The following is a 13,253-nucleotide window of genomic DNA, read 5'->3' on the forward strand; positions in this document are numbered from 1 at the left end:
AAGACTGATTAGAAACTTGGTGTGTACATTGGTAGTGAAAGAAATACGTATTTTCCTTTCTGATGGAACCGCCCAGGAATATGCATTAAACGAAATGCGAGTAGTAGCCTAAGTCTTTGTGTCAACGACGGAATTTGAACTTCCACTCTTTACGAACGCAAGTCTAGTGACTTAAGCGCCGTATAACCTCGCTCCATCCATCGCAAGGGGCTTTATGGATTGTCACTAGTAAGCATACCGCATCGGATTTTTTTTTTTTTTTTTTTTTTTTTTTTGTAACGTCTTTTCAAATCAATGCCAGATGCGTACAAGCAATCGGACCCAAATCAGCGACCGTTTCTATCGAAATAATTTCAGGTTTCAACAGCTCGGCAAAAAACACACACTTTGACACCACTTAGGTCTAGTTTTAAAGAGAAAGATGAAAAATCAAGTCAGGAACACGTTGGTCTTCGTGGCGGCCCGAAGTCGCTAACTGCGGACCCACGAAGTGAACACACGATTTTCGACTTTACGGATTCGACACATGTTCGCCAAGGAAACCAAATATCTGAGACTATTGCACGATTCGAGTGAATCAAGTGTTGTATCAAGTTTACAAAACCTGTATCTCAATCCCTGCGCTCCCAAACGAGCGTCCACTGTTTTAACAACAGCGCCATTTCGCTATTAAGTCAACATCGTGCGATAATTCGAAACCATCGGAAAGGTCCGAAAAAATACTTCATCATGGACCATTGCTGGCAATTCCTGTAGTAACTTTCATTAATTCATGTATGCTATATACGACTTAATTTTCATAAAAATAACTGTGGCATTCACTGACGTTGCCACTTGTTTTACAACTAAGAAGAAATAAGTGAAATTTGTCTTTATTTCCTACCGCAAAGAAACTGCATTGTCGCTTAGGTTTCCTGTTTAGAGTTCCTAATCTGTCGATACGTCTGTTGCTCAAGGTAGTTCCTCATTTAACTATATGTCATAGCGAAGTGTTTGTTACAAACTTGCCACAGTTGCAGTACATACATTTTAGAGACTAGTTTCAAACCGACTGGTTGGCGCTAGTGTCTTCCCTCAAATTCAAGGTCGTGTCTGCGGACAACGGGCGCGACGCGCTTTAAGTAAGAAGGCATCAAGTCACCTTTACTAATAATTACAGTCAATGAAATGAGTGACAATAACAAAATACACAGTTGTTACACAAATCCAAAGTGTTTTGCGTGCGTACGTATGCTCATCAACAAAACATTTACATACTTAGAATCATTTGAGCAAAATTGGTTAGCCTGTTCGTATTGTCACTTAATTAATACAAGTGACAATAACACAGTTGTAATAAAATCAGCATCTCACAGCACCAAATTATTGAAAACATTTTGCCATGCGCGACCAAATTAGGATCGACATAACTTAGAATCACTTTAGTTTTCCATCCACTTCGTGCGATCCAGTTTTATTACAAAGGACAAAACACAGGAATACATATACTTGGGGATTTTACTTTATCTACATCTACATGGATACTCTGAAAATCACATTTAAGTGCCTGGAAGAGGGTTCATCGAACCACCATCACAATTCTCTATTATTCCAATCTCGTATAGCGCGCGGAAAGACGAACACCTATATCTTTCCGTACGAGCTCTGATTTATCTTATTTTATCGTGGTGATCGTTCCCCCCTATGTACCTCGGCGTCAACAATATATTTTTGCATTCGAAGGAGAAAGTTGGTGATTGGAATTTCGTGAGGAGATTCCCTCATAACGAAAAACGCCTTTGTTCTAATGGTTTCCAGCCCAAATCCTGTATCATTTCTGTGACACTCTCTTACATATTTCGCGATAATACAAAACGTGCTGCCTTTCTTTGAACTTTTTCGATGTACTCCGTCAGTCCTATCTGGTAAGGATCCCACACCGCGCAGCAGTATTGTAAAAGAGAACAGACAAGCGTAGCGTAGGTAGTCTCCTTAGTAGGTGTGTTACATTTTCTAAGTGTCCTGCCAATAAAACGCAGTTTTTGGTTAGCCTCCCCACAACATTTTCTTCGTGTTCCTTCCACTTTAAGTTGTTCGTAATAGTAATATCTAGGTATTTAGTGGAATTTACGGCTTTTAGATTTGACACTCAACCGCTGTCTCGTTCAGTGTGGTCTGCGACTGGCTTCCTGTCGCTAACAACCCAATTCCACCACCCTCTGTAGTGGCAGTCCACCCTCAGTCATTACATGGTCGTTTCAACGTACAGAGCGAACGCGATATCCACAGAGAAAATTTCGCAGGTCGTTCAGGGATATTCTAGTTTTTGTGCCATCATGACAGTGAAAAAGGCTGTAATGTACCATTACCATTTTCTTGCCGACGCCTATGCACAGATTCATAGGTGTAAAATTTGTAAATTTGTGGTAAGATCTTATGGGACCAAAGTGCTTAGGTCATCGGTCCCTAGGCTTACACACTACGTAATCTAACTAAAACTACATCTACATTTATACTCCGCAAGCCACCCAACGGTGTGTGGCGGAGGGCACTTTACATGCCACTGTCATTACCTCCCTTTCCTGTTCCAGTGGCGTATGGTTCACCGGAAGAACGACTGCCGGAAAGCCTCCGTGCGCGCTCGAATCTCTCTAATTTTACATTCGTGATTTCCTCGCGAGGTATAAGTAGGGGGAAGCAATATATTCGATACCTCATCCAGAAACGCACCCTCTCGAAACCTTCTGCCACTTCAGTTTGCTAAACATCTCCATAACTCTATCATGCTTACCAAATAATCTTGTGACGAAACACGCCGCTCTTCTTTAGATCTTCTCTATACCCTCCGTCAACCTGACCTGGTACGGATCCCACACTGATGAGCAATACTCAAGTATAGGTCGAACGAGTGTTTTGTAAGCCACCTCCTTTGTTGATGGACTACATTTTCTAAGAATTCTCCCAATGAATCTCAACCTGGCACCCGCCTTACCAACAATTAATTTTATGTGATCATTCCACTTCAACTCGTTCCGTACGCATACTCCCAGATATTTTACAGAAGCAACTGCTACCAATGTTTGTTCCGCTATCATATAATCATACAATAAAGGATCCTTCTTTCTATGTATTCGCAATACATTACATTTGTCTATGTTAAGGGTGAGTTGCCACTCCCTGCACCAAGTGCCTATCCGCTGCAGATCTTCCTGCAATTTTCTAATGCTGCAACTTCTCTGTATACTACAGCATCATCCGCGAAAAGCCGCATGGAACTTCCGACACTATCTAGTAGGTCATTTATATATATTGTGAAAAGCAATGGTCCCATAACACTCCCCTTTGGCATGACAGAGGTTACTTTAACGTCTATAGACGTCTCTCTATTGAGAACAACATGCTGTGTTCTGTTTGCTAAAAACTCTTCAATCGAGCCACACAGCTGGTCTGATATTCCGTAGGCTCTTACTTTGTTTATGAAGCGACAGTGCGGAACTGTATCGAACGCCTTCCGGAAGTCAAGGAAAATGGCGTCTGCCTGGGAGCTGGGAGCCTGTATCTAATATTTTCTGGGGCTCATGAACAAATAAAGCGAGTTGGGTCTTATACGATCTCTGTTTCCGGAATCCGTGTTGATTCCTACAGTGTAGATTCTGGGTTTCCAGAAATGACATGACACGCGAGCAAAAAACATGTTCTAAAATTCTACAACAGATCGATGTCAGAGATATAGGCCTATAGTTTTGCGCATCTGCTCAACGACCCTTCTTGAAAACTGGAACTACCTGTGCTCTTTTCCAATCATTTGGAACCTTCCGTTCCTCTAGAGACTTGCGGTACACGGCTGTTAGAAGGGGGGCAAGTACTTTCGCGTACTCTCTGTAGAATCGAATTGGTATCCCGCTATAACTTACGCTATGGACACACCCATGCCCGAGAGAGGACTCAAACTTCCGAAGGGGGGAGCAGCGCTAACCGTGACAAGACGCCTGAGACAGCGCGGGTACCCCGTGCGGCCCAAAAGTGCTGTGATTCGGCTGCTGTCACTGCGGTAACAGCTCAGCATAGCGTTGTTGTGCCATTCTTCTAATGCATTCAGTGACCGATACACAGGGAACGTATCGTCCAACTCTTTATCTGTAAATCCATCTTTGACCGAACCGAGCAGTACTCGGTACATGGCTGAGAGCATCTGTTGTCAATAGATATATTGTGAGTGAATGGAATGTCTTCAAACGAGGCATTTTCAGTTTTGTGCAGATCTTTCTATTGGAATACAGACACAAAGATAAATGGAGTAAGAAAGCAAACTAAATGCAATTACTCTGTAACAAGGCATCTCTTACACTAAAGTACATAGAAAATATCCCTGAATAGCCTAATACATTTTGTCGACGCAGTTCGCTTTCACCCTGCACAGTTCGCTATTTCATTGGCGTAGTTCTCTCCATGTTTCAAGTAATACTCGACTTGAACGAAATATAATTCATGACAGTATCCAATATGCTCGGAAGCTTGCAGCTTCCGCTGTCGCAACAAGGAAATATCTCTTGTAACGGGTACTACTATTGATATGTCACTTAGTAAATCGTACCCCCTACACGGTGCTGGTTCTCTGGAACTGTTGCAGCTGAGCGTGCCTATTTCCAGTATGGCCACAGTCTTGCTAGTAATGTTCAATAATGCCAAAACGTACCAGTCCTGCATCAGTATGCCAGAAGGGGATCATTGTTCGTGATGCCGGTAGAATGGACTTCTACAGATGCATTGCACCAAAATTATTCAAATAGTTGCTAAAGTAAAGAGTTAAAAGTTTTGAACCATTATGTCCATTGCTACCGTTTATTCGCGGAAGGTGCACGCAATTATATGTGAAGCCAGTAGAGGAAACAGTACCACCCGTGTTGTAGTAGTTGTCGTGGGACTAGGGCCTCCCGTCGGGTAGACCGTTTGCCGGATGCAAGTCTTTCGATTTGGCGCCACTTCGGCGACTTGCGTGTCAAACGATCACGGAAAACGTTACTATTTCAATAGTATTGAAATTCTACCATAGACATTTATAACCTGAAAGATTAATTCGGAAGAGCAATGCAGGAAGAGCAAACTTCGGTGTGAAAGTGGAATACCGTAAAATGCTAATAACATCACATGTGGGTCTCGGCAAAGACAATAAATTAAGTAAAATGAAGTTGGATTGTTATCCTTTGGAAGCAATATATTTCTACTTAATATGAATAACTTTAACATTCGTGGAGTAAAGAGACATGTATTCATATTGAGCAACATGGTCAAATTGATTTAGGAACGAAGCACGTTGGCCGTATTAACAAACCCACGCCTATGTCTGACAGCCCAAAATATAGCCGAATGTCCAGTTACACATTATGACAGATTAATTATCTTATAGCAAAATGGTTATGAAACATTGTTCTGTGCTACACTTATAAGTTTCACACAACTGTATTACTACTTATATAAGAAAATGTGGATCAGATGAATGCTTCATTGTAATCGCAGACATAGCTTCCAGCGCTTGCTATATGACCGCTACAATACGGCATAGCGACTAAATCCGATTAAAATTACTTGACAGTTGACGTTTGTCTCTTGCCGTTACAATGTTGCCACATCGTCTGCCGCTCATTTAAACGCGACATGCGAACTTGCTCAAGTTCTACACATGAAATGAAAAAGAAATGACGTCACTTGATTAGTTTCTGACCCGCACCTTCTGCACATAGGGATTGCACGTTAACCACTGCGCTATAGAACCACTGTAATAGCTGGAGTTCTAATTATGCTTCTATAAGACGAGTTCCAATGCCGATAAGCTGCCTTCAAAAAGTTTGGCCTCATTCATTCCGTACGAAGCTTATCTATAAAGCATTGTAGACCAATCACTTTGATGATAATAACTGAATATGAGACGCTGAACAGCGTCTTGTGCGAAAGTAGTATGTGGGTGGTGCTGTGTACGAAATGGGGGTATTTCTTTATCATCTTTTAGAGATAGAGAGAGAGAGAGAGACTGTTGCTTTGGAGTATATTGTATCAAAAAGAATCATCCGATTTAGCACGTCTGTATTTCTGAAACTAATAAACATATGCAATGAATTTTGTTTTTTGATGAACGGGAAACTCAAAAAAAAGTTTTTCATACCTTTTCATAGACGTTCAATATGCCTCCCTTGAGATGCATGGCACATGTCAATGTGGTATTCAGATTGTTTCCACACTGCAGCGAGCATCTCTTGAGTTACAGCTTCCACGGCTGCTGTCTTGCGATGTCTCAGCTCATTCACAGTTATTGGAAACGGAGGCACATAAACAGAGTCTTTTATAAACTACCACAAGAAGTAATCACATATAGTCAGGTGCAGTGACCTTAGAGGCCAGTAACGTAAGGCTGAATCATTTGATCCAGCACGACCGATCCATCGTTCAGTAATCCTTTGATTTAAAAATTTCCGCACTTCCAGACAAAAGTGTGGCAGTGCCCTATCCTGCTGGTAAATGAAGTCGTACGAATCAGTCTCCAGCAGAGGGAAAAGAAAGTTCTCAAGTATATCGAGATATGTGCTTCCTGTAACAGTGGTCTCGGCAAATAAAAATGGGCGATATACCTTCTCCCGCGAAACTGCGCAAAACACATTAAATTCTGGAGAGTCCCTCTCACGTTGTACAACTTCATGTGGTTGTTCTGTACCCCATATTATCACATTATGACGGTTCACGTTTCCATTTAAATGGAATGTTGCTTCGTCACTAAACACTAAGCGTCGAAGAAAACTGTCATCCTCCATCTTGCCAAGAACGAAATTACAGAACTCCACACATTGTTGTTTGTCACCTTCACGAAGAGCCTGCAGTAACTGAATTTTGTTTTCTTTCATGTGTAAACTTCGACGCAACACAAGCCAAACGGACAGCAGGGGAATGTTGAGCTGTCAGGATGCATGGCGAACGGATTTCTGCGGCCTCCTTGTGAAACTATGGCGGATTCTGTGTCAGACACTCGGGAACGGCCCGGCGATTTGCCTTTGCACAAACAAATAATTTCTCGGAATGGTTAATGCCATCGTCTAATGCTCTGTGCTGTAGGACGATCCACATCATACCTAGAACAAAACTCACGCTGTACAGTTAATATGACCTGCACTGCGCAAAACGTAGAACACAGAACGCTTTCTGTTGTCCCGACACCAATTTTACTAGAACTGAAGTGGGTGTACACTCTGAAAAATTGTAACTATTGTGTTATTTGAGATATGAGCATGAACAACGTACTGTTAGAAAGAGCAGCTTCACATGGTTCCCGCTAAGTAGGAGATTGTACGCCCATATATACCGGGTGATCAAAAAGTCAGTATAAATTTGAAAACTGAATAAATCACGGAATAATGGAGATAGAGAGGTACAAATTGACACACATTCTTGGAATGACATAGGGTTTTATTAGAACCAAACAAATACAAAAGTTCACAAAATTTCCAATAGATCGCGCTTCATCTGATCAGAATAGCAATAATTAGCATAACAAAGTAAGACAAAGCAAAGATGATGTTCTTTACAGGAAATGTTTAATATGTCCACCATCATTCCCCAGCAATAGCTGTAGTCGAGGAATCATGTTGTGAATAGCACTGTAAAGCATGTCCGGAGTTATGGTGAGGCACTGTCGTCGGATGTTGTCTTTCAGCATCCCTAGAGATGTCGGTCGAGCACGATACACTTGCGACTTCAGGAAACCCCAAAGCCAATAATCGCACGGACTGAGGTCTGGGGACCTGGGAGGCCAAGCATGACGAAAGTGGTGGCTGAGCATACGATCATCACCAAACGACGCGCGCAAGAGACCTTTCACGCGTCTAGCAATTTTTTTTTTTTTGTTCTAATAAAACCCCATGTCATTCCAAGTATGTGTGTCAATTTTTACCTTTCTATCTGCATTATTCCGTGGTTTATTAAGTTTCCAAATTTATACTGACTTTTTGATCACCCGGTATATATATATATATATATATATATATATATATATATATATATATATATATATGGGCGTACAATCTGCTACTTATATATATATATATATGTGGATATCATGTCTGATGAACTGATAAATGAACGGGCCAGAGCCAGGATTAAGGATTCAACGCATCAAGAAAGGACAGACAAGGAACTGGAAAAGTTAAGTGTACTGACTAGTGGAAGACCGCTCGAAACCTCAACTATTAAGTAATTTTAATCATGATTTCGAGCACTGCATTTGTGTGCCAAAGCCGAGTGAATAACAGTGATCCCTATCATGTGGTATCCATTCTGTTTCGTCTCACCAGCTTGCATGAGTGCGAACACTCTCCGATTGTGATGCAAGAGGTGCCTGACCTCATCCTCGGGGCTAAGGAAACATAGCGGTTACCTACGTCATACCGCAGCGTGACGCGTAAAGAAAGTCATCGAGCATGCACACATTGCAACATCGTGACTGATGTACGAACTTTACTCGCCCGCTCTTTCGCACAGCGCAGCCGAGTGAACATCAGGCGGATCGGGCAGGCGTCTGCAGTGCTCTGTTAGCCAGAACACCCTGTGAGTTCCGCATTAGCCGGCTGAAAGGGACCATCGCAATCTGCTACATAGGCTAATGAGTCTGAGGAAGGTTTATGGGCCAGCAAATGACCAGTCTGAATGAGAGAGGTTAGACCTCGACGGACGATTGGCAACTGTTGTGAATAGTCCTCTGGCGACGAAAGAGTCCAAAACACAGTGATCCTATAGTCAGCATTCCAGAGCTGCTAAATAACAAGTTTTGGTATTATGTTAAATCAAGAAATGGACCAAAACCATCTGCCCAGACTCTTAATTTCAATAATAGCATTGTAACGGAGGATGACAGGAAGGAAGACGAAACTCTAAATTTGTTCTTCCGAAATTACTAAGCTTCATAAACAGCAGCGTATGGTTTGAGTAGCGATGTGCCCGAATATCTGATGGAACTAGTTCGTCCCATTTCACATATCAGTTGCGGTCCTGGCGGTTGGAGCGGACGCTAGCACCAGTTGGGGGGGATTGAACACCTATCTGGTAACACGTAGTTTTACTCTGGTACTGAAACTAAGAGCTCTGTTTCAATAAGGCGCAACTGCCCGCAGTTTCAACCAGATCTGCAATACAGGAAAAGGATATTCAGCATAAGGATTGAATCTGACAGCAGGGATTATACGTGAAAAATGGGATCATTAAGGAATTGCAGTTGAGAGGTACCTGGCCTGCTGGACTCTGCAGATGGAGACACGAAGCTACGAAAGCCTGCTCCTTTAGCGATAACCTACGTCGGCAAGCCACTACAACCGACACATTTAGAAGGCTGGTAAGTTGTTGCAGTTTCGCAGTGTACTTCTCACATGATCGATCAATATTCACCTTAGCTTTAACGTAAGACTGGCGCCCATGAGAAGTGACATAGCAGTAGTCTTAGCGTGACATTTATAAAATTTCACATCAGCTGTACAGAATTTACAGCGAATGAGTTATATTGCCCCAAGATCTTGTTTTCCATTGTCTTCAGTCATGAAATGATCAGTAGGCATCATGCGATTAATGCAGTATCGACAGTGTCTTTATCGACCACACACGACGCGTTACACATCGCTCACACCTCCGCAGGAGAGATATTGAAACCGGCCGCCGAGAGCCGTTGCTATTGACGACTCGCTACAAAGTCACCAAGTGGCACTACACACGTCACCAGAGAACGCCGAATTCGTATCACCCCACTGCCTGCAACTGTGACTGGACCGCACGTCTTTTCAAGCACCTGCTTCAGATTATCCTCAGATTTCTCTGTCACGCCGAGCTTTCGGAAGATATTACAGCGAACATTACGTGCGTAGTACCACGTCAGTGAAATATTAAGAATCTAAGAAGACGCTATAGCAGCCCCCGCTGCTAGTGAATATTATAATCCACTACTAGTGAACGGAGAGTGACTGCAGAGAGATTCAAGAATACAGAGTTATGTGTGTTTAATACTGCGTATATTGTAAATAAATACATTTACGGTTTAATCATTCGATAATGTTTGATGTGTTCTGGAGTGTTCATCCTTCTCGCTACGCCGACGGACACGACAATTAGCAGCACTCACCTCGGTCTGTCATCGAGAGAGGGCAGGCGGCCGCGACCGACGACGGAGTCCAGCTCCTGGTGTATGCGCCGCAGGACGCGCGGGTGGTGCGCTACGCACATCAGGTACCAGGTCAGGGCCACGGCCAGCGACGTCGTGGTGGGGATGATGAAGTCCATCATCGTCACCACCAGCTGCTCAGCTGCCAAACAGTCCAGTGCTTGCTAACATTTTACTCGTTGATATCGCCTTTCAGTTCAGATTTGGGCTCAGTTTTTCAAAATCGATTAATCCTTGCCTGTACTTGTACGTATCCCCTGCTTTTATTTGCTATTTAGTCCGCCAGCAAAAAATAACCTCAGTTATGCTGTCTCTTTTCAAATTACCACCAGCGATTCACGATGCATCAGTTAGCGATAAAACATAACCATTCCGTCTCTTTAAGCAAAAAAATTAGACATGGCCACCTATTTGTTATGTAAGGTGTAAACGACGTTTGCATGTCCCGTAGAGCTGCAGTGGAAGCCGAGAAGAATAATTTGATCCAGGACATTCGTGGTCTATAAAGTCGGGAAACTACCTCAAATCGGCACAGGAAAACCACCTAAGCTACTGTATACATGCATGCTTTCTCACTCTCTTCGCTTAAACTGTTAGTCCTAGAGAATCAAAAAAATGTTCAAATGTGTGTGAAATCTTATGGGACTTAACTGCTAAGATCATCATTCCCTAAGCTTACACACTACTTAACCTAAATTATCCTAAGGACAAACACACACACCGATGCCCGAGGGAAGACTCGAACCTCCGCCGGGACCAGCCGCACAATCCATGACTGCAGCGCCCTACACCGCTCGGCTAATCCCGCGCGGCCTAGAGAATTAATCAATAGGATATTATTTGTAGGAAATATACTACACTTTAATTTTGTAATAGAATACATATAAGCAAGAGAAAGTGCTTTTAGAGTTACTCAAGAAATCCGTACAAAAATGATTTTCAAACTCATCCTCACTTCCACACTCACCCTCTCCTCCACCGCTCAGGATTTTTAATTTTTAGTATGTTGTTTGTGACTCTCCATCCTGCCAATGTACAAAAATTTGCGACTACACGAATCATTTTCAAAGTGGTTCAAATGGCTCTGAGCACTACCGGACTTAACTTCTGAGGTCATCAGTCCCCTAAAACTTAGAACTACTTAAACCTAACTAACCTAAGGACATTACACACATACATGCCCGAGGCAGGATTCGAACCTGCGACCGTAGCGGTCGCGCGGTTCCTGACTGTAGCGCCTAGAACCGCTCGGCCACCCCGGCCGGCAAATCATTTTCCATATCCGACCTTTTTGGTATTCCTTAACTGCGCTATCATACCACTGGCTTTGCAGTGAACTTACACACTCTAAAACCAACGATTGTGTAAAAGTTACATCACAATTGTGTGAATTTTGACAGCATGAAATTAAAAATTACATAGTTTTGTTTGTCTGACCTAACTACGAAACTAATGTACTTGTAAGGGTTAATTGTAGATCGATTTGTAAGGGTAATTGATTTTTGCATAATGTTTGCAAATGCCTTTTTTCCTTTTATTATCATCACAGGAAAGTTTAAAATAACGATACTGATCAAATAACCGACTAAGCCAGTGGGGTAATAGCCAATTCGATGAAAACCAAGAAAGATCGAATATGGGAAATAGTCTGTGTGGTTGCAAATTTTTGTACAGTGGTAGCAGGGAGTGTCATGAAGAACACAGAAAAAATTCCGACCGGTATGGAGCGAGTGTGGACGTTGGAGTGCGTTTTGAGGTCAATTTTCTACGTTTTTCTTGAATAATTCGGAAACTGCTGTTTCTAGCGAAAACGTAATTTGCACACAAAAAATAGGTTCCTACTTATTTTTGCTCTACAGCTAATAAACACATCAAAAAAAGTTTTGTATCACCTCGGTTCCCAGAACTCCTGAAGATAGTTGACTGTGGATATTGTATCAGAGACACAGTCCCTTTGGCTGTTCAGAGATGTTACTAAACCCGCCCGAAGATGTAAATATCCATGTATGAGCAGCACCTATTAGACGGAGGGGGCCCGACAGCCAGTCATTTCCAGTCATTCTACCAGGAAGGAGGTACACGGCTCGCGTTGACTGTACTTCTAGGCGCTTCAGTCTGGAACAGCGTGACCGCTACGGTCGCAGGTTCGAATCCTACCTCGGGCATGGATGTGTGTGATGTTCTTGGGTTGGTTAGGTTTAAGTAGTTCTAAGTTCTAGGGGACTGATGACCACAGATGTTAAGTCCCATAGTGTTCAGAGCCATTTGAACCATTTTTTTGTCTGTAGTTCAACCATGCCTAGACGGGCAACACCGAGGATCGATCCCATCCGCATTGTTACTTTGTGCCAGGAAGGGCTCTCAACAAGGGAAGTGCCCAGGCGTCTCGGAGTGAACCAAAGCAATGTTGTTCGCACATGGAGGAGATACAGAGCAACAGGAACTGTCGATGACATGCCTCTCTCAGGCCACCCAAGGGTTATTACTGCAGTGGATGACCGCTGCCTAAGGGTAATGGCTCTGAGGAACCCTAACAGCAACGCCACAATGTTGAATAATACTTTTCGTGCAACCAGAGGACGTCGTGTTATGACTCAAACTGTGCGCAATAGGCTGCACGATGCGCAACTTCACTCCCGACGTCTGCGGCGAGGTCCATCTTTGCAACCACAGCATGCAGCGCGATACAGATGGGCCCGACAACATACCGAATGGACCGCTCAGGGTTGGCATCACGTTCTCTTCAATGAAGAGTGTCACCTATACCTGCAACCAGACAATCGTCAGAGACGTGTTTGAAGGCAATCCGGTCAGGCTGGACGCCTTAGACGCACTGTCAAGCGACTGTAGCAAGGTGGAGGTTCCCTGATGTTTTGTGGTGGCATTATGTGGGGCCTACGTACGCCACTGGTGGTGATGAAAGGTGTCGTAACGGCTGTACGGTACGTGAATGCCATCCTCCGACCGATAGTGCAGCCATATCGGCAGCATATTGGCGAGGCATTCGGATCTTGTGAATGACTTCCTTCAGGATAACGACATCGCTCGACTAGCGTGGCCAGCATTTTCTCCAGACATGAACCCTAAT

The 13,253-nt window shown here is 43.2% G+C and overlaps 1 protein-coding gene across 1 annotated transcript in view; it reads right to left on the reverse strand.

Moving 5' to 3' along the window:
• LOC124616434 (probable cytochrome P450 304a1) overlaps nt 1-13,253 on the reverse strand; it is a 101,146-nt gene that overhangs the window by 41,178 nt on the left and 46,715 nt on the right. The window contains exon 6 of the mRNA XM_047144741.1: nt 10,127-10,307. Coding sequence (XP_047000697.1) covers nt 10,127-10,307 — 181 coding nt within the window. The remainder of the gene's footprint in view (nt 1-10,126; nt 10,308-13,253) is intronic.

This window comes from Schistocerca americana, chromosome 5, assembly GCF_021461395.2.
Source record: "Schistocerca americana isolate TAMUIC-IGC-003095 chromosome 5, iqSchAmer2.1, whole genome shotgun sequence".
Lineage (NCBI taxonomy): Eukaryota > Metazoa > Arthropoda > Insecta > Orthoptera > Acrididae > Schistocerca > Schistocerca americana.